The sequence below is a fragment of the Dipodomys merriami genome, unplaced genomic scaffold (assembly GCF_024711535.1).
Source record: "Dipodomys merriami isolate MVZ:Mamm:240054 unplaced genomic scaffold, mDipMer1.0.p SCAF_3, whole genome shotgun sequence".
Taxonomy (NCBI): domain Eukaryota; kingdom Metazoa; phylum Chordata; class Mammalia; order Rodentia; family Heteromyidae; genus Dipodomys; species Dipodomys merriami.
The window spans coordinates 39007021-39029763 of NW_027204492.1; the positions used below are offsets into that span (position 1 = coordinate 39007021).

At 39.7% G+C, this 22743-nt stretch overlaps 1 protein-coding gene across 1 annotated transcript in view; it reads left to right on the plus strand.

The window, feature by feature from the left end:
- The first annotated feature begins 3446 nt into the window (after positions 1-3446).
- Morc4 (MORC family CW-type zinc finger 4) overlaps positions 3447-22743 on the plus strand; it is a 54485-nt gene continuing 35188 nt past the window's right edge. The window contains exons 1-7 of the mRNA XM_070039971.1: positions 3447-3671; positions 3810-3882; positions 10862-10994; positions 16114-16331; positions 16928-17075; positions 19826-19958; positions 20246-20374. Coding sequence (XP_069896072.1) covers positions 3570-3671; positions 3810-3882; positions 10862-10994; positions 16114-16331; positions 16928-17075; positions 19826-19958; positions 20246-20374 — 936 coding nt within the window. The 5' untranslated portion in view covers positions 3447-3569. The remainder of the gene's footprint in view (positions 3672-3809; positions 3883-10861; positions 10995-16113; positions 16332-16927; positions 17076-19825; positions 19959-20245; positions 20375-22743) is intronic.

Below are 22743 nucleotides of genomic sequence, written 5' to 3' on the forward strand. Positions count from 1 at the left end.
ATTGAAATGGAGATAAGTATGTCAAAAGAAATAAGCTAAGCTAGACAGAGAAAGATAAATAGTTCATGCATTTTTCTCATATGCAGAATATAGACCTTAAAATCTGAATGCCATGAACATAAACTGGGACTGTTTGTGGAGGGCACCAGTGGAAGAGGGCAAAGGAAGAAGATGATGGGAAGGTGAGTATGTGTATATGATTAAAGTACTATATATGCATGCATGAAAATAGAATGATGAAACTGGTTTAAAATTACTTTAAGCTAGGTTCTGGTGGCTTACACCTCTAATCCTAGCTACTGAGGAGGCTGAGATCTGAGGATCGCTGTTCAAAGCCAGCCTGGGCAAGAAAATCCATGAGACTCTTATCTCCAATCAACCACTAGAAAACCGGAAGTGGTGCTGTGGCTCAAGTGGTAGAATGCTTGCCTTGAGCTGAAGAGATGGGGGACAGTGCCCTGGCCCAGAGTTCAAGCCCCATGACTGCAAAACAAACAAACAAACAAATAAATATAAAATTACTTCAAAAGGGGGATTGGAAATAAGGAAATGTAATAGAGTGGGTGATTTGATCAAAGTACATTATATGCATGTATAAAAATATCACAAAGAGGGGCTCGGAAGGTGGCTCAGTGGTAGAGTGCTTGCCTTGCATATATGAAGCTCTCGGTTCAATTCCTCAGCGCCACATAAGCAGAAAAAAGCTGGATTGGTGCTGTGGCTCAAGTGGTAGAGCGGTAGGCTTGAACTGAAGAGCAGAAGGACAGTGCCCCAGCCCAGAGTTCAGGCCCCACGACCGACAAAAAAAAAAAAAAAAATCACAAAGAAATTGCTTTATACAACTGCAAGTAATACTTTTAGGCAGCTTGAATTCCCCACCCATGTGTCTCCCCCAAACTACCAGAACAGCTCAGTAATATCAAATACAGATAATCTAGAAAATATTGTAAAATTAAATCATTAGCTATCTAACCAATATATGCATGTACTGCTCTGATTTTTTAAAAAGTCATTTAAAATGCCCTCGCCAAAGAAAAAGATTAGCAAAAAGTGAAAATATTAGACTTGTCTAGTGCTGTAAACACTGAAAAATATCTGTTGAGAGGGGAAATTCCCGCCACTTTTTGGGTAGATAGTCTACCACTTGAGACATACACCTAGCCCCCCACTCCTTTTGCTCACTTTTTAGTTACTTTTCAGCTTGTGTCTCACATTTTCACCCAAGGCTGGGCTCAGATCACAGTCCTCCTACCTATCGTCTCATGCACAGCTGAGATGAGTATATTGGTTGAGATAACAGTTGTCATTAACTTTTTGCCTAGCTGGCCTTCGATTGAGTACATTTTAATCTCTTCCTCCTAAGGAACTGGGATTACAAAAGTGTTAGCTAGTGCCCCCTGTACCCTTGTGAATTTTTACACTAATAAATATTCATCTTGGGGTTAATATCCAACATTTAAAAGGAATTTAAACAAGGCAAAAGCCAATTTTTAAATAGTATAAAGACAACCTGATAAAAATGGGAAAAATCTTTAATTGACAATTCTCAAAAGAAGATCTAAGAAGCTAGGTGTGACAGTGGTATGGCTGCAATTCCAGTACTTGAAGATTGAGGCAGGAAAATCACAAATTTGAAGCCAGCCTGAACTATACAGAGAGACCCTGTCTCAACACACACACACACACACACACACACACACACACACACACACACACACACACACACACACACAAGACCAATAGGCATGTGAAAAAGAAATTTAACATCACAAATGATTGGGGAATTACAAACTAAAATCATAATGAGATACAACTTTACTCCAGCTAGAATGATTATTATTAAAAGGACAAAGGAAAACAAGCAATCTCACTACTGGGCATATATCAAAAAGAAATAAAATCAGTCTTTTGGAAAAAACATCTGTGATCATCTGTTTATTACAACAGTAATCACAATAGTCAGTAGTTGAAATCAGTCTAAATGTTTGACAGTGGATGAGTATATAAAGAATGGGAATATTATTTGGCCACATTGCAGTGAAATTCTGCTTTTTCAGACATATATGGACCTGGAGGACATTGTGTTGACACAAATTGAACATAGAAAGGCAAACAGTGCATGGCCTTACTCATATATACAATCTGAAATAGAGAGATCTGTAAAGAGTAGAATAGTAGTTCCCAGGGGCAAGGTAGGGGCTAGGAGAGGGAAAGATGGACAGAGTGCTCAACAAGTACAAAATTAGATAGGAAAAGTAAGTTCTGGTGTTTGAATGGACAGTAGGATAAGCACAGTTAACAAAGTATTTTGTATTTCAAAATAGCTAGAAGATTGATGGCTCATGTCTGTAATTCCAGCAACTCGGGAGGCCAAGATCTGAATACCTAGTTTGAAGCCAGCATGGGCAGGAAAGTCCACGAGACTCATCTCCAATTAAGCACCAAAAATCGGGAAGTGGAGGTGTGGGTTAAATTGTAAAGGGCTAACTTTAAATAAAAACGCTAAGGGGCAGCACCCAGGCCCTTAGTGCAAGCTCCAGTACTTTCATAAAATCATATAAGAGATTTTTTTAAACCCACGTTTTCACTACAAAGAAAAAAATTAATATAGGACAGCATAGTAGTCTGTCATGTTGTGATAGGAGCACTGGGGAAACTTCACCAGTTCAAGGCTAGCCTGGGCTATATAGTGGCGATAATGTCTGAGAAAAACAAAGACAGAGGGCTTAGTTCAGGGGTAGAGTGCAAGGCTCCTATAGTATTTCACTTGTTGTCTAGAACTTAATAATCTAGTTGGCGGTACAAGATTTAAGTAAATGCATTTTTTTTTTGTTTTATAAACAGTCTCCCTGCAGGGTCACAAGGATTTGTGGATATAGCTTACCAATTGCATTCTAGAAAAGTCTGGATGCTTCCAGACTCATTTGCTATAACGAATCAGGACGTTTTCCCTTCACGTGAGCGTACTATCTTTTCCCAGAGACGGGGGGAGGGGGGGGAACTGTACTGTTTCCATGTTGAAAGACTTGTCTTATCCTGCCTGTTAGTCACGCAGCCTAAGTAGGACTCCATTCCAGAAATCCCACACCGTGTCCATCCGCTTGCCTTGTTCCCGCCCCGCCCCTCCCCGCCCCGCCCCGTCCTGCTCTGCCCCGCCCCACTCCACGCGCCGCCGATCTCCCACCCCTCCTCCCCTCGTGCTTTCCCGCTCGGTGGCCTGGCCTATGGCAAACACCAGGAATTAATAAGGGGCGGGGATTAAGGAAAGACTTTCTGGAAGCCGCCATATTTCTGTACGGCCCCGAAGTGGCTGCTGGTAGTTGGTAGGTCAGGAGAGGCGCTGGCAGGGCGGGGCCGCCGCTCGTCTCGGCCGGCCTCCCACCCACCCCCTCCCGCTGGGGACAGGTGGCTGGAGTGCGCCCCGCCTCCGCCAGCTGCGGGTTGGATCTGGAGACGACCAGTCCCGGACGGCCGCCGCCAGCTGCGTGGGCGAGTGGGAGTGAGGACTAGTCCAGGGCGGCCGGGTAGCAGTCCGGCGGCAGCAGACAACTATCGTGGCGGCCAAAAAAATGCTACTGGGTCGAGGGGCCCCGGCGGGCTCTGGGCCACCAGGCGTCGGGCTGTCCCGGCTAGGCAATGTTCCACAGGCCTTCGGGATCCGCTTGAGCACGGTAGGTCGGAGGGACTGGGGGTGAGGGGATAGCCCGAGGGGGCGGACTCGCGCGCGGGCCCCGGGGCTGCGGGGGGCGCTTGGGGCGGGCTCGGCGGGCCGAGGCCTCACGCGGGACGGGACCTTCTCTCACCCCCAGATGAGTCCCCGCTACCTACAGAGCAACTCCAGCAGCCACACGCGACCCTTCAGTGCCATCGCGGAGCTGCTAGGTGAGTGGTGAGGGCGGGCCCGGTTGCGTTGGGCCGAGGCAGTGGTGCCAGCGTGGTGCTGCGGACGCGACTCTAATGCGTAGAGCCGCGTGGGCCTGGGCAGGGGTCACAATTGGGGTCTGGGTTGGGCTTAAGGCCACGGCTTGAGAGGGGACTTGGGCACCGGCCCCAGCTCCACCAGCCCTGGAGGAGGGGTGGGTTTCTCTCCCAAGGTTCCATGGAAAAGCGAAGGAAACTAGGAGTATTCATCCAAAGACTTACGACTCCAGCGTGGTTTTTCTCCCTGCCTTGTGGGATTTCGGCAACTTTGTTACAGTTAACAGCCCAAAGGAGATGCATAAAATTCTCAGGCCCGGGCAGCTGCGCTTCACGGGGGCTGGCAATCCACTGAGAACGCCAAGCCAGCGAGGGAAAAGAGCAGACAACTGGGTGGGGTGATTAGGAAAGATCGAGAAAAGGTTTCTTTAACTTTGGACACAAGAAAAGTCTAGGAATGATGGGACATCTCTTAAGAGATGACACGAGTGCATTTGGCTCCCTGAGGCTGCCTAGGGCTGGGTTCGTAGTCCACGAGCGCCCTCACACCGCTGGAATGAATACTGAGGACTTAACCTCTCGCTCTACCGGTGTTTGCTTTTAAAGCATTTTTTTTTTTGGTTGATCCCTGGAAGCCAAGTCCACCAGCTTTTGTGGTACTATGCAGAATACTGTGTGGACAGCAAAGAAGGAAGGCACTCCTGCATAAAACACAGCAGCACACAGAGCACATTTTAAACGCTTCAAAAAACTGAAAGAAAGGAGAGATTTAAGAGAGTAGTAAACAAAACAAAATCTTGAAACCGTTTTCAGAGCTCCTGGACTGAGTGGCCTTAGGATACCTAGTCCTTTCCTAAGTCATTTCGGTGGCCAAGCCATGAATTTGATAGTAAGAGGAGGATTACTTGGAAGGTGACTGAAAATTTTGGTGATTTTCACTAGGTGACACCAAATGTTTTGCCGTGTTTGACTAAAATAGATGGTGGCATTGGTTTATTTCAAATTCTAAAAAACACTCTATATTTTAGGTTTGGCACTGTGCCTCATAAACCTCTGCAGAATGAGATGAGGTCTTTGTGCATGTAACATAAAAAGAAGATTAATAACATAGTGGGGGGTGGGAGACATAAATGTGCTGGGAGGTATTTGTTGTTCTTTCATCTTGCAATACATGTGTTGAATTGTGTGTATTGTGCTTGCTAGGTGATTTACTAAGGTTTAATGAGTTTTGTAATACTAATATATAAACATGTATGTATGAAAAACCTAGACGAGGCCTAAGATGGCTTAACTGTAGTGTGAATATGGATGTTATTATGTACCAAAACAGACTTTAAATCCAAATCACAAATATTTGTGGTGATATAAGAAAAAGGGACACTGGCCTGTTAACTGGTAATCCAAGTCTTTCCTTTTGAGTTTTCCTTCAACAATTTTCTCTACTTACATGCATTAATTTTCTAGTGAATTATTCGAGTAAATATTTATTGAGCAACCACTGTGAATAAGGCCATTATGCTAGGTACATAGATGAATACAATTTACATACACATTTCTAATAGAGGAGATAAACACAGAAAGTGTTTGTTTAGTCTGACACAAAATAGAAAATAATATAGCAGCAAGGATTCACTCACTGTTGCAGGAGTTGACAGGAAAAAGCAACGATTTCCAGTTTATCAGGAAGGGGGGAGTTAGGAAAAACTGTGAAGGAGGTGACTTTTGAGCTGAGATTTGAAGGATTGGGACATGTGTATGTGGTGGCGGGAGGGCATTACAGTGTAAAGGAACAACTGGCTTCCACATATAAGAGAAAACATACACCACTGGTCTCTTTGAGTTTGGCTTACCTCACTTAACATGATTTGTTCTAGGTCTTATCTATTTCCCGGCAAATGTACTCATTACCTGACTTACGAAATGGTAACCCCTCTGTATATCACCTTTATAATGACAACTAAAAAATTAATAAAGTAACAACTAGGTGAATAACTGGATATGTGAAAAGAAGCATGGAGAATACTGAGCTGTTGGATTTACTTAGAGCATGGAGGTCCTCAGAAACTCTGTAAAGAACCTTTAAAATATCTTTTTAAATTTACCCTTTGAGGCTATTAAATAGTATAAATAGCAGTATCAAATAGTATTACTATCTTTTCCCATCTTGCAGATGAGGAAATGGAGATCTAGAGAATTAATGTATTTTTCCAAAGAAGTAAAGCCTAGCATCTTAAAAGATCCAGGATTTAAACACAGGTATTCTTTACTCCAAGTTTCAAGTAGGAAATTACGTTAGAAAGGTGAGTTGGAATCAGGATGTGACCAGGAGGCACTGGGATTTGGCCTGTTAGTCTGAACTTTACTGACCAGGAGAATAACGTGATCAGAGCTGTGCTTCAGTAAAGTTACTCTTAAAGCAGTATGTAAGATGGGTTGGATGAGAGAGAAGTGGATTGGAAAGATGCGTTATGAGGCTGTTAATATAATACAAAGAATAAAGTCTGTAAAAATAAGAGAATGAAGGTATATAAGATAGTCTATTAATCCTTTTGTCTGGGCCTCAAACCCAGGGTCTTACCTCATCCATGCTGGGCAAGTACTATACCACTGAGCTCCCAAAACTTTTGTTGAATTTCAAACTTTTGGTAAGTTTAGTGCCAATATATGTGTGTGCGCATGTTTGTGCACAGGCAGAGGCAATTTTCAGGCAAGAATACTCAACAGATGACTGTAAGTCAGCAAACGACATGGCAACCTTGCAAGTATCCATGTACCTGGATAGGCAAAGATAGAAGCTTGTGAAAGCACTGTCTCAAAGCAGCCTCCTACACACCACATCTCTCATGGGAGGCTATCACTGTCAAATAGTTTCTTATTATCACTGTTTCTCGTGAGATTTGAGACCTCAGTTGCAAGTTTTTTAGAAGACAAAGACCCAGGATTCTCATGTCCATGCCAAAGTGATAGGGTCCTCCCACTAAAGGGAGACAAGCTAAGACTCCCTGGGATAGTAGTAGCACAGGGGACTGTGCCACCAGGTTAGGGGTAAAGCCACTGCAGAATCTCACAATACAGCTCTCGCCTAAGTAGTGAGTGAAGGAAGAAGAGAAGAATAAAAGTTTGCTCATTGTCCTCCATGTTCATGGACTGGACTAGGGGAGAAAAAAGCCTATGCTACTTGCAGGCCAATTTTTAGAGGGTTAAGCAGCAAAGAGTTGAAACAAGCTGCCAGTTTGGTGCCTTACTGATATAAATTCATCTGTTGAAGCTGATTATATTATAATTTGTTGAGGCAGAGTAAAAGGCTATATAAAATAGCAAGTAAGTAGGTGTGTAAAGCTGTGTTTGCTAGTGGTCATCTACTGATTTCATCTTCCCTGCTGATCCAGCTGACCCTGGCCTCTCCTGTATACCCTACCATTTGTACTCCATGAGTTTCTAGCCAAGGAGATAAAAGTTAGCTGCTCTGACAACTACTGTGTAACTCTTGAAGTGTCTGTGTTTAAACACTTTGGTATTTTTTTTTTAAAAAAAGCAAACCTCCCTCCCCCCAAAAAACAAAACCAGGAACAGGTAGCAGGGTGCCAGTGGCTCACCCCTGTAATTCTAGCTACTGAGGATGCTGAGGTCTGAGGGCCGCAGTTCAAAGCAGGAAAGTCTCTGAGACTATCTCCAAGAAACTACTCAGAAAAATCCAGGAATGGCACTGTGGCTCAAGCAAGTAAAGCAGTAGCCTTGAACAAAAAGCAGCTCAGGACAGCATCCAATCCTGAGTTCAAGCCTCAGGACAAAAAAAAAAAAAAAAAAGAACTTGGTAAAGTTTGGGAGGAAAAGAGCAATTTTGCCAGAGGCCTTTGTGCTGATTCATTCAATAAACTATGAACTATTGTATGAGCGTGTAATTGAAATTAATATGCTGCATGTGAATTGTGAATATTTATAAAGCATTAGATGAGATTGCTTTTTCCACGTATAAATGATGCCCATTTTGTTGACAAAATTGCATTAGTCTTTGGTTGTATACCAACAGGAATGACTGATACAAGGCCCTACTTGTGAAGTAAAATTTCTTGAAGGAGTGCAGACAGCTATACAGTGTTGGATCCTTCTGTCAGAGAAAAGAAAAAATTCTTTAATCTTACAAAGTTAAGAACTTTCTTTCTGATAAACCTACCATTGCATGCCAACCTGTAATTCCTGCCCATAGTTAACCCATTTATCTTGGCGCATAATATGGTGCTCAGGCCCCATTTGGACTTGGAAGACTATCAGAACTCAACCCTCCTGTGGGGCTATTGGAAGTACCTTTCTGCTGTTCAGATTTTTTTGAGGTCATAGTCACTGATAGGTCTTACCAATGACTCTGGCAACGCCATAGTGGTCTTTGAAATTAATCTGTGCTTGTTTATATGGTATATATTCCACACATTCACTTGGTTGTAACTGATACTGTTAATTGCATTGTAAATGGGTATATTTGAATATGTGCAGCATTTTTCTTGATTGCAAGGGAAGTTACCATTTGGGAAATAACATGGTCTGGTCAGTGGTAGTGGGACAAGTATATGACTAGGATCCTACCTGGCTCACCCAGCAGCCCAATTTCAGTGAAGCAGTGTACAATGTCAGAGCAAAGGAAGAGTTGGAAAGGTCTCTATCTAGTCTAAAGAGCTAGTAAAGACAGGAACAATTAAGGAACCTATCTGTATTAGTCCATTTTGTATCACTAACAATACACCGGAGCCTGAGTACTTTATATGTAAACAGATTTGTTTGCCTCATAGTTCTGGTGGCTGGAAAGTCCACACAGCTTGGTTCTGATATCCTGGCAAGAGCCTCCTGACTGCTTCCAAACAAGTTTGGTAGAGAAACCAAAAAGGATCCAAACTCACAAAGCAGTCTTCAAATTATAGCAACACTCTATTGGGAACTAATTCTGCCCTTTCAGACTTGACAGCATCAATCCCTTCCAAGGGAGTCATCCCCTACCACCTAATTATCTTGCATAGGCTGTACCTCTTAGCAGTGATGGAACATCTGGTCTGGGGGCCACATAAGGCTACAGAAGTCATTTGGTAATGATTTTTTTGGCTTTCAATGGCCTATCTACCTGTATTGATAATTTTGTATGGCTCTTGAATGATAATAGTATCATATCCAAGTGGCCTTCGGCAGGAAAATATTCCTCACCCTGCAAGGTTCCACTAACTGGGCACCACCACACTAAGGTTCAAGCTTCCAGCTCATCTTTTAGGGCACAAATAATAACACTGTTCAACGTGTGTTACAGAACATATCTGTATCTGTGCTAGTGAGTCTTAAGGAAACTTTTGAGCTGCATATGTCAGTGACGGACAATTGTCTAAAATGTGGCCTGTGGCAAAAGATATAGTCACCAGACAATACTAGTCTTTGAGGGGGTGGGTACATGCCAAATATGTAATAAAATATGGTTACATTTGATGTCTTTGGAGTCAAATAATTAAACTAAAGTGAAGATGTAACTCCAGAGAAGTTGTGAGATTTTCTATGTTTTTGTTTTACTTTAATTCAGAACTTTTCATTTCATAAAGGGGCAGAACTAGGCATCCATGGTTCACACTTGAAATCCTAGGTGCTCAAAAGGCTGAGAATGGAAGGATCATGATTCAAGGCCAACTCCGGCAGAAAAGTCCACAAGACCCTATCTCTAAAATAACTGTTGAAAACAGGATTGGAGGCATGGCTCAAATGATAGAATACCATTTGAACAAGCCTTAGGACATGAGTTCAAACCTCAATACTCCCAAAAGAAAGCAGGGAGAGTAGGCAACCTAACCTTTAAGACTAATACAAAAACAGCAAAATTGGCCGGGCCCTAGTGTCCCACACCTCCAATCCTAGCTACTCATGAGGCAGTGATCTGAGGATCGTGGTTCAAAGCCAGCCAGGGCAGGAAAGTTGATGAGGCTCTTATCTTCACCAGAAAACTGGAGTGGTGCTGCGACTCAAGTGGTAGAGCACTTGCCTTGATCTGAAGAGCTTAGGGACAGCATCCAGGCCCAGAGTTCAAGCCCCATGACAGACCAGAAATAAAAACCAGCAGAATTGTTCTTTCTCTCTAAGCATGCCTGTGGCCATCACTGGGATTTAGGCAGTCACTTAAAATGATTTGATTTTAACACCCTGACTCTTTCAATGGTTCTTATGTCATGAACAGGGATCATGATAAAGTCTGTGTTAACAGAGGTGATTAAAAAAGTAGGAAATAAAATTAGCATAAATAAACTGTAATATGTGTAATATATAACTATTTTTTGCCAAGATTGCTGGTTCAACTTTTCATTTTAGCTACCCCTTTACTATACATATTTGTGAACAGTGAAGTGGCTAAAAGATAAGAAATTTGATAAGGCCAAAAATCAAAGCAAAATGCTTACAAAATAGTTTCACCATAGATCCTAATCTTGGAGAAAGGCAGATTACAAATCAGCTATTTCATGAAATCTAGAAATCAGCTTCATAACTTTCTCTGCTGCCCTGTTACTCTCCATAACTCAGTGTACATGTGCTGCTTATAATGCTCCCTATGTACTTTCAGGATCATTCATGTGGGGAATACAAGGACAGTTTCCCATGTCATGGAGATACTGAAGTAGAAAATTTGGTGGCGAGGGGAGGTCCTGGAGTTTGAACTCAGGACTTGGATGCTGTCCCTGAGCTTTTTTGCTCAAGGATAGCACTCCACCACTTGAGCCACAGTTCACTTTCTAGCTTTTTGGTGGTTAATTGGAGATTAAGAGCCTCATGGACTTTATCCGCCTGGACTGGCTTCAAACTGCAATCCTCAGAAGTTAGCCTCTTGAGTAGCTAGGATTACAGGCCACTGGTGCCTGGTTGAACTATAGAGATTTGATACTATTGGAAAGAGGCATCTAATATCAAAGATTTCTACCTTTTTCAGATAATGCTGTAGATCCAGATGTATCGGCCAGGACAGTCTTCATAGATGTTGAAGAAGTCAAGAGTAAATCTTGTTTGACCTTTACTGATGATGGATGTGGGATGACACCTCACAAACTCCACCGAATGCTCAGGTAAAAAATGTCTTCATTCTCTTTCTTTCCTCTTGACTTTACAAACTTGAATTCTACTTAAGGCTTAGTAATTTTTAAAAATACCTTTCCAATCCCTGATTAACCTAAGCTTACTTTTCAGTCAAAAGTATTGGATTTGAGATGACTTCTGTGTTAGAACTATGAAGATAATTGAGGCCTATGCAAGATAAGCATTCACATGTATAATCTTGGAAGATTTTCTAGTAGAGTAAGGAAATTCTCTTTTTTTAACTGTTGAAGTAATGATAATTTTCTGCTGTCACTCTCAGTTCACTTTATAACTCTTTCTATGGTTGATAGTACGTTTGTGCTTTATTATTATTACACTCGAGTACAAGATGAGTTTATTTCCTTCCTTATCTTGCTTTTTTAGCAGATATGGTTGATTATTTCATGTGGCTTCCTGAACTAGAGTATGTGAAAGCATGAGAAAAAATTGAGGGGTGCTAAGGAGGAAGCGTAAAAATGAAAAATTTATTTGGTTGCCGTTCTCTTTGAAACTATCATAAATTACTATCCCTGTTTGTAGAGAAAACCCGTTGATCGGTCAATGAAACAAAAGTTAAGTTTGGTCAAAGCAACTGGTTATATTTTATAACTCAAGTCTATATACTTTGTGTCTCAGATCCCCATAGTTAGAAGAACATTTGAGAAAAGCCCCTAGAAGGGAGATGAAAGCATGGACAATGTGTTGATGAAAGTATGAGAGTTGACCCTATCATTTAATTTATAACATCAATTTTTCCTCAAAGTTGATAATATATTAAGAAAAAGACAATTTACCAATATTTCTACATCTTTCATTAAAAAATAGTGAAATTAAATATTTAGAAAAGGAAAAAATTTAGATGAGATGGAACCAGTTCTGTATATAGCAATTTCCCCCTAAAGTTGCTTATCTTAATGAGTCCTTCCCAGCATACCTTATCCCAGTGACATAGACATCAAACAATAGGTGCAGCATACCTGATTACCTTCTATTTTGCATGTGAAAGTTGGTATAAGGAAAGAGGGAAGAAAAGGATGATTTCAAAATAACTACAATTTTTGTTCCAGATTCATTCATGTGTTAAATAAATTCTTACTGAGCACCTGTGTGCAAGGTACTAGAAACAGACATGATCCTTTTGTTCTCAAAGTGTTAATAGTTTAGTGAGAAAGAGAATTGCACTAGTGGTAGAACTAAGTAGGCTGTTGTTCTATCAATGGAGGTTCTAGAAGAGAAGAGTGAATTTTTTTTTGGGGGGGATCCGGTCCCAGGGCCTGAGCTCTGGGCCTGAGCGCTGTCCCTCAGCACTTCAGCTCAAGGCTAGTGCTCTACCACTTGAGCCACAGCGCCACTTCCGGCTTGAAATTTTTCTGAAAACATTTAGCAAAGGGATTGAGAGAACTGGACTACTGGTAGAACTAAGTAGGCTGTTGTTCTATCAATGGAAGTGCTAGAAGAGAAGAGTGAAATTTCTAAGAAAACATTTAGCAAAGGGATTGAATCTAGCCTGGGGACTTAAAAAAAGGCTATTCTGAAGAAATGACATTTGAAATGAAGTATTTAGGATCAGTATCCATCTATTAAAATTTTTGTTCCCTTCCCAAGGAGCAAAACAGGCAGAAACTTCCTTAGATTTAGTATCTTCTCTGTTTTTACAGGTTAAACATGTTTCCCACTAATTTGCTCTGAGCAACTCCTCCTTATTAAAACATTAATTCTAGGGGACTATTTTAGTGAGTGTTTAATACACTGTATGTACTGGATTTGTGTTTGAATGCTAAAACAAATTTGTATGAGCTAAAAATATTATTTACCTACAAGAGGTCACTTAATCTGTTTTTTCTTTTAAATCGATTGAATTGTACAAAATAATTTCTTTGATATTTTCATTCTTGTATATCGTTTGCTTGATTATAACTAAACTTCAGAAGTAGCTTTGAAAATGTTAAGTATATTTTTCTAGTTTTTCATGTTGGGCATATTTTGTATTTGGAAAAATAATAGAAGTCATTATTGAACATTGTTGAGCCTACAGAAATTCTGTTTGTTATCCTGTCTCCCATTTTCTAGCCCTGTGTTCCTCTTCCTACTTTCATGCTGATGAAATAGTGCAATGACAGTAAGTTTCTTTATAAACAGATTCCTTTGAAAGTCCAATTAAAAAACAATGCATATCATTAAAATTTTAAAGGCACATTGTAAGTTTTCTTTAGCTTCTGGGAATATTGTGTGAACTAGGTAGCCTATTTACTCAGTTGCTTTTTCTAGCAAGATGGAAAATTTCTTTCAAAGGTCAGGGGTTAAAAACAGCCACAGATTGAAGGTATTTGCTGCCTCTGCTCAGAAGTGTTCTAAAACAAGCTAGAGAATAACAGGATGCTCATAGCAGTTTTAATTTCTCTATTACATCACCAGTATATACAGTCAACAATAGTGCCTGTCTTTGTGTTTTGGTTTTTGGGAAGGCTTGTTCGATTGGTCAACATCCTAATTTAAATTTATCTCACTAGAGTCTAGATTTTGTGACCTCTTAAGGTACTCAAGAAGAATTTACAGTAAAAGAGCTGGTATCTGAATCCATTGGTGTATAAATAATGTTGCTTCTTACATGAGAGGCTAGAGCAAAGGCTGACTCATTGAAGGGAAACCACCAGTCTAAACTAAACCATGATAGCTCATGGGAATTTTTTGTGTGGTCCTATTGGGGCTTGAACTTAGAGCCTGGGCATTATTCCCTGTTTATCTTTTCTTCTGAAGGCTAGAGACACAGTTCTACTTCCAGCTTTTTTGTAGTTTATTAGAGATAAGAATCTCATGGACTTTCCTGCTTGGGCAGCTGGCTTCGAATCACAACCCTCGGATCTCAACGGCCTGAGTTGCTAGAATTATAGCAGGTGTGAGCCACCAAGTCTAGCTGGAAAAAATTTGAGCTATATTCAACAATGAAATTACTCCTTATAATTCTCTCATTGTGTGTGGTGAAAGCTTTTTTTATTTTTCTGGTCGGTCAAGGGGCCTGAACTCTGGGTGTGGGTGCTCCTCAGCTCTTCAGCTCAAGGCTAGTGCTCTACCACTTGAGCCACAGTGCCACTTCTGGCTTTTTCTGCTTATATGTGCTAAGGAATCAAACCCAGGGCCTCATGCATGCAAGGCAAGCACTCTACCTCTGAGTCATCTTCCCAGCCCATGTGTTGAAAGCTTTCATGCTAGTGTTTGATTGGTACTAGGCATGTCTACAAATGTGCATTTAAATAGAATACCTAGCCTGGGAATTGAAGTGGAAAAAAGAGCACCTGGGAAGTTTTAGTGAAACATAACATCATCAACAAGTCCAGACCATCCGGCAATTCTCTTATTATATCTGTGCTTTTACATTCTGCTTTTAGCCATATCCTGTTACTTGTTTTCTCAATTTTATATAGTTATCTGGTCTATCAAAACTGAGTAACACCATGAAGATTTATACCTAATAAGGGAACAAGGTAAAAGATGGCTAGGAAATAAGAGAATAATATAGTCTCACTATTTTTTATCCTTTTACCTTAACTATCTAATTGAAACTTGTATGGTAATATAAAAGCCTTAAATCCAGATAAGCATACAGAGTCATTTCATATGGCAGATAAGAGTCCTATTTATGAAAAGCTCTGTGTTTAACATGTGGCATTAGATCTGAAATAGGGATAGGGAATAACGTGATAATTCTCAGAATGACATATTTTTAATGTTTCTTTAAAAAATTTGGCAGTACTGAGATTTGAATTCAGGGCCTTGAGCTTACAAAGCAAGTACTATACCATTTGAGCTATACTCTGCCCTCAAAATGATGAGTCATTTTAATATTAAAGTTTGAATACCACTTTAATATAATTTGTACAATACATAATCCTCATAATGACCCAATCTTTCCTAGCCAATTTTTTCACAGGAGAAATGAGAATGTCTGAATCTTAACATTTTGTAAGTCTTATTTCCTGAAATACTGAGGGCCCACTGAATGCTCTTTGCTGTTCAAAGGACAATTTCCTTGGAAGTTACCTTTCTTTGTCATTATATTCATTTGTAGGATGCACAAAGCTCTAATAAAATTTGTACCCCCAAGGATATGGTATTACTTTATAATACTCCCCTTTCTTGGGCATCTAGTCTGTAACATATTAAATTCTTCTTTAGACTATAGTATGAGGGCAAGAATTACATCTTTTTTATTCACTGTTGTGTATCCAGTGCTAAGCACAATACACAGTACATAGTAGATTCAATAAATATTAACCATATGGTAGTGTACAACATTGTAAAAATTAGTCCACCTAGAGAGAAACAGTCTTTAAAATTGGTTTTATCTGTGGTGAAGATAATTTTCTAGATACCATTTCTTTAAATTTTTTGAGTTCTATTCTTTTTTATGTGAGTATCAAAATGGCAAGTAAGAAAGGGAATGGTTCTAGCTCTGAGATAAAGTTGATCATAAAAGGGGCTACAGAGTTTGCTAAGGTGACTCAGTGAGAGGCCCTTAATAGAACAAGGGAGACTTTATACTGCAGCTGTTTGCAGATATTCAGAGGCAGAACTACCTATTTTTATCTCTTGGTTATATTCCAGTGAACTGTCCTAGCAGATGGAGCAGAGGGTAAGAATTGGAAGGGTTATCCTTTGAGAGTTGAAATTGTGAAGATACATAATCTCCAACTTTCAGATTTCTAGGGGATGATGTAAACAGGTTTGAAAGATAGCTTCTTTACTACCTTTGATCAGTGCCACTATCTGGTACTTTTATACTCTTCAAGCAACTATGCTTTTCACCTTACCCTAACTTTCTATTTTATCTAGACAAGAAAGCAGCTGCACAGGCCTTTGCCAACTCTCTGTTGGCCGGTGAAAAGGGGCCTTCTTTACATTTACAAAGTTATGGTTCTAGCACTGTGGAGCTTTTTACACACAAACAACTTAGAAAAATCAGTCTTATTGCCCCTTAGTAATTTCTTATGTTTTTAACTTACAGTTTGCAAACACCAAAAAGGAGTAAAAAAATGTGTTTTTCAAGTGTAAGTCAATATTCTATCTTAGCATGATTTTAACATTTCTGATTTTTTTCTTGTGTAATTACAGCTTTGGCTTTACAGATAAAGTAATAAAGAAGAGCCAGTGTCCCATCGGTGTCTTTGGCAATGGTTTCAAGTCAGGTTCCATGCGTCTAGGAAAAGATGCTCTTGTCTTCACCAAGAATGGGAGTACTCTCACTGTTGGACTCCTATCACAGACCTACCTGGAATGTGTCCATGCACAGGCGGTTATTGTACCAATTGTTCCATACAGTCAGCAAAACAATATCCTTTGTGCTGGTTAAAATTTAGTGTTGGTTAAAAATGAGTCTAGTCTGAGTCTTTTGTTAAGAATATTTTTCTTCTGGGCAGTTGCAGCTATCTCTTGGATATTCATGTTTCAAGTAAATTTTAAAATTTAGAAATATATTCAAATGTCTTCAATTTAACTGGAATTTCTCCCTATTAAATGTTTTTAAAATAAATAAGAACATGGACAGAAGTTCAGAAATACTTTTACTCTGTTGAATACTTTTATTCTCTTCTCTGTAGTTTGATTTATATAGTCTGTTTTCCCCAGTCACTATGCTTCAGTACAGTTTTCAGGGCCTCCTTTTTTCCCCTCAGGCTAGCTATAGTTATGTTTATACTTGAAAAATAATAATATATATCAGCTTATCTGATAGCAGAATTATTTCTTGTTCATTTCCTTGTACCCAGACAATATGGCAGTAAGATTTGAACTTAATTGCTTCCAAATAGTTTAAGATTTCAGCCTTTGACATTTTCACAAATATAACATTGTCTTTTTTGTATTGTATCTTTGAAGATGTATTCTGCACGTGTTCAGTTTTTTTTCCTTTGACTGTATTTGGTTTTACAAAAAATGATTATTACTGAGGATTCCTTGCCTAGCCTGGAAGCCATCTTGAACTATTCAATTTTCAACAATGAAAATGACCTACTGGCCCAGTTTGATGCCATTCCAGGCAAAAAAGGAACTCGTGTTCTCATTTGGAACGTCCGCAGGTATACTATTCCAAGAATAATAGATATTAATAGAGAAAGGTAGAATGATGGAGCAAAGTTTAAGCCAGGTGCTGATGGCTCATGCCTATAATCCTAGCTACTCAGGAGGCTGAGATCTGGGGATCATGGTTTGAAGCCAGCTCAGACAGAAAAGAACCTGTGAGACTCTTACCTCCAATTAAACATTCAAAAATCAGAAGTGGAACTGTGGCTCAAAGTGGTAAAGTGTTAGCCTTGAGTAGAAAGAGGCTCAGGTACAGGTGCCCAGGACCTGAATTCAAGTCCCACCCCCAAAAACAAACAACAAAAAAAATGATGAGGGCTGGGAAGGTGGCTCAGTGGTAGAGTGCTTGCCTTGCATGCATGAGGCCCTGGGTTCGGTTCCTCTGCACCACATGAGCAGAAAAAGCTGGAAGTGGCACTGTGGCTCCAGTGATAGAGTACTAGCCTTGAGCTGAAGAGCTGAGGGACAGCGTCTAGGCCTAGAGTTCAGGCCCCAGGACTGACCAAAAAAAAGGATGAACCAGATTTTAGTTTAGAGAAACAGATACATTTGGATATGTTTTTCTATAATGTTCACTTGGTTGTATTAAGAGTGGTTCTTGATAAAATGTTATGCATTTAAGTTGAAAGCGTGCATGTCTTGAGGTTATTGCTACACATAACTGGGATACTCTATGTAAGTTCCTCAGAATCCTTTATAAACTTCGAGTTCCTATTCATGGACACTGTTTTGAGATTGGTAGATGATAGTTATTCTACGTTTGACTAATAAGCTGAAGTATGAGAAAGTGATTAATGTGATCTTTCAAAAAAATAAGGTCCATAATACTTTTAGAAGAGCTGGAGTAGAAGTCCAAAAAGCATTGAGGCAGATCAATTTCAACTATAATGAGACTGTTTTAAGATCCTGTCTTTAGCATGAATAAAATAATCAAATATTCTGTGATACATAGTTCATTTAATCATAGCATGTCACATATACATTTAAGAGTGTATTAAAACCTAAATAGTAAAAACTAATATGAAATAGAAGTATTACTGACATGTTTAATTGAGCAGATTATCTGATATAGTCATTATTACTTTTTGTCTTAGGTTAAACTTAAACTTATGATCAAACAATACTGGCTTACACAGAGTTTATGATTAGAAAAAAAGAGGTTTCAAGTAGATCTTCTCTGTGACCTATTGGGGAACCCCCAATAATGTTTTTTTGAGATATTTCCAATGATTTACACATATTAAACAGACTTCCTTTGTACATTCTCAGTTACATCCTATTAGATGTCCTATAAATAAAGGATTGCATGGCCAATAAATTTAGAGAAAGCTAGCTTTAAGCCTATTTATGTTGCTTTGCTCCAGGACTTCTTAGAAATTTCATATGCTAATGCTTAATGGGCATGGAAAATACTTGAGAGAGGGTATTATATGTAGTATTCCCCAGTTAAAGATTTAATTTCTCCAGACCCTTTTTCTTGTATGGGAGAGGTAAAGAGCAGGGTGGAAAGAGATCTTCCTAAGGTTATATGTGTTTGAATGGGTGGTATACTGAGAATCAGGATTACCTTGAAAAGTTCAGAATATACTAGTATGATGGCTTGAGCTTTATATAGGTTACGTGTCATAGTGGCCCCGATTCAGCTCTGAGAACAGAAATTAAGTTTTCAGCACAAAAACTCTGAGTGTTTGTGGGGCCTAGTGTATGAAGGAGGTGATGCTAGAGCTTCTAAGAGTTGTTTCTCAATTTTATTTGGTCATATAATATGCTCTTTATTTTCTTAATATTTTAGGAACTACAGTTCCACAGAATAGACTCTTTTCCCCTGGCAGTGGCAGGGTCTTGGAGTGGACCTAAGTCAGTGGCCTAAAACAATGAGCGTAAGATAGGTCCTTATGAAAGGAATACAAGTACTATTATATTTAAGTGTTAATTCCATGAATAGTATACTAGAGAGCTAGTAGATATATGTTGTTCCTTCTGTAGAAACTATTTTTTCCTTTTTTGTGGTACTCAGTGTAAACTTAGGGCTTTTCATGTGCTAGGCAGGCACTTTATCCCTTGAGTTACGCCCCTCTGCCGCCCCCCCCCCCCTGTCGTTTTTGCTTTGGTTGTTTTGTTTCATCTGTACAGTGAGCATCCTTTTTATACTTCTCAGACAGCTGGGATGACAGGCATACGCTACCATGTTCAGCTTTAGTAGTTGAGATGGGGCTTTCATAAACATTTTTCCAGGGCTGACCATGAACAGTCCTCCCAAACTCCATTTCACAAGTTGCTAGGATTATAGGCATGAGCTACTGTGACTGACTCTTTTTTTCTTTCTAAGATATAGTGTTAGAGCTAGGGAAATCTTAGTATCTCATGCTAATGCTTAAGTCCAGAGAGATGATTTTGATTCATCTATTCAGTTGAGAAAAGTTATGTTATTCAGTAACTTCTCCAGAAATACTCAGCAAGCTGAGATCTATTTTAAGATCCACATTTGAGGATAGCTGACATCAATTTGATTTAGACATTAGTACCACTACTATGAAACAGTACATTTGTTTAAATTGGAAATATCTTTATATATTGTGTGATTCTCGAGTTGTTTGTAGTTCCTTTGCACTATTGGTCAGGGAAAAACATACCTGAGTATTGGTTCATATTATTTCTCTCTCTTGGGTTCCATGTAAATTGTCTCCCCCTCCCTCGGCTTTGGAGCTAGTTCTTGTTAGATTAGTACCTGTCTTTTTTTACTCAGAAACAAAGATGGAAAGTCTGAGTTGGACTTTGATACAGATCAGTATGACATCCTGGTATCAGACTTTGATGCTGAAGAAAAAGAGGCTGATGATTTTACCTCCAAGCTGCCAGAAACAGAGTATTCTTTACGGGTAAGTAAGAATGGTTCTTCTCCAACAGTGAGAGGTTAGATGTCCTATAACATGAAAGATCAAATTTTAACTCTGTGCTAGGATTCCTTTGCACAGTCTCCACAGAAGCAGTTTAGGTGATGAGTTTTAGTAACATTTCATTGTAGTTGTTGGCATAAGAAAGCAGGGTATTAACAACTAGGCCAAATCTTTGTCCAGCAAAGGCTTACCTGGCTAGCAGTATTTTAATGAGAATTTTGGTAGGATTGGAAATGGAGCACAATAACTTTCCCTTCACTGTTCCATAGGCATATTGTAGTATTCTGTATATGAAGCCACGGATGAAAATCTTTCTGCGTCAGAAGAAGGTGACTACCCAGATGATTGCCAAGAGCCTGGCAAATGTCGGATATGATATATATAAACCAACCTACACAGTATCCTTTTTAGTTTTTAAATTTTTAACATCTCATTTATTTTTATACCTTTATCTTTATTAGAGGGTACCATCCACTTCAGATTTCTTTTTTTTATTATCAAGGTGATATACAGAGGGTTTCAGTTACATAAGTGAGGTAATAAGTACATTTCTTGTCAATCTTGTTACCCCTTCCCTCAATTTTCTCCTACTTTCCCTCCCCCATATCCCCCAAGTTGTGTTGTTTCGAATATATTGTCTTGGATATATCACTGTTGCATTGGTTCTTCTTTATCCTTTGTCTCACCATTGTGTTGTTCCCCTTTCCTAATTCAAATAAATGTATATACAGAACCAGGGTACCAAAACCAAATACAGTAACAATAGAGGATATGCCATAGGGGGAATAACATACAAAAGCAACAAAAAATCACATAGTATATTAAAAACAACAACAACATGTCCATGTCTTGGAGTTCATTTTGCTTAGCATCATCTTATATGGTCATATGTACATAGCTATTGAGGTATTCTACTCATCTGCTAAGATTATCCTAGACATATACTAATTATTGTAAATAAAGGGCACAATGGGACCTAAATGCTCAACTTATCTGGCCATAAAAGAAATGCAAATCAAAACAACATTGAGATTCCACTTCACCCCAGTTAGAATGACTATAGTCAAGAAATGTACTGACAACCGATGCTGGAGGGGATGTGGTCAAAAGGGAATGCTACTGTATTGTTGGTGGGAGTGTAAACTTGTTCTGCCACTCTGGAAAGCAGTATGGAGGTTCCTCAAAAGACTACACCAAGCTCTCCTATGACCCAGCAATCCTACTTTTGGGCATTTACCCAAGTGATCACAAACAAGGACATACTAAAGCTACCAGCACAGCTATGTTTATCATGGCATTATTCACCATAGCTAAGATGTGGAACCAATGCAGATGCCCCTCAGTAGATGAATGGATCAAGAAAATGTCACACACACACACACACACACACACACACACACACACACACACACACACACACACACACACACACACACACACACACACACACACACACACACACACACACACACACACACACACACACACACACACACACACACACACACACACACACACACACACACGAATTCTGCTTCCATAAGAAAGAGTGACACAGTATCCTTAAACCTACATGTACTTGACTATCCTTAAACCTACATGTACTTGACTTGCTCCTTTAAGGTTTAAATTTCTGGATTTTCATTAGAAGCCCAAAACTTGACTTTTCCAAATCAAATTTGTGTGTAATAATATAAATCTTATTATAGTATGCTCTAAGGAAGCCTCTCTCTGTTTCTGTCTCTACCTTTTGCTGCTACCAGGGCTTGAACTCGGAGCTTCATACTCTTGCTTGGCTTTTTTACTCAAGGTTGGTTCTCTACCATGTGGGTCAACTTGGGTCATAAGAGGGGTTTCCATGAAGATTTTGGGATGGAAAGAGAATAATTATTTGGAGGACATTAAGAAAATATGAAGATCTGGGAGAGGTGTGTAACAAGTGGTTTCAGAGCCCCAATGCATGGGCTTTTTTTTTTTTTTTGGGTCCGATTGCGGGGCTTGAACTCTGGGCTTGGGTGCTGTCCCTCAGCTCTTCAGCTCAAGGCTAGCACTCTACCACTTGAGCCACAGTACCACTCCCGGCTTTTTTCTTATGTGGTGCTGAGGAATCGAACCCAGGGCCTCATGCATGCAAGTTAAGCGTTCTACCACTGAGCCACCTTCCCAGCCCCGCATCCCCGCATGGGCTTTTTTTGTGCCAGTACTGGGTCTTGAACTCAGGGTTTGGGCACTGTCCCTTAGCTCTTTCATACAAGGCTGGTGTCTACCACTTGAGCCATGTCCCTGTTTAGGAGGACGCATTTCTTAAGTCTTAATATGTGCACCAGTTATATAAGAATCATCTGGAAACTCTTAATGGTCCCAAGACATTGTAGCTGATGGTTCAGTAGATTTTGGAATTTTATTTTGAGGTAAAAAATGGGATATTCTCAGGATCACAAAGGTACAATATCAAATAGTATTTATTGAAATGAACTCCAAGAAATGGAAACAAGAGGTGTTTTTTCTTTGTCGTTTTCATTTTCCTTTTATCTTGTTAGTTTATCTATCTTTGGAAGAATAAGGGGGCATAGAAATGGTGGGACAAAAGGTGAACAAATGCAGCAGTGATATTCACTAGACACTGTTGAAAATGAACTGTCCAACTTGTGGGTGGAGACAGGAAGGAAAAACTGGGGAAAAGTGAGGGAAGAGGTGACATTATCCAAAAAGGAATGTTCTCTTTATCTGAGTTATGTAACTGTAACCCCTCTGTACACCACCTTTA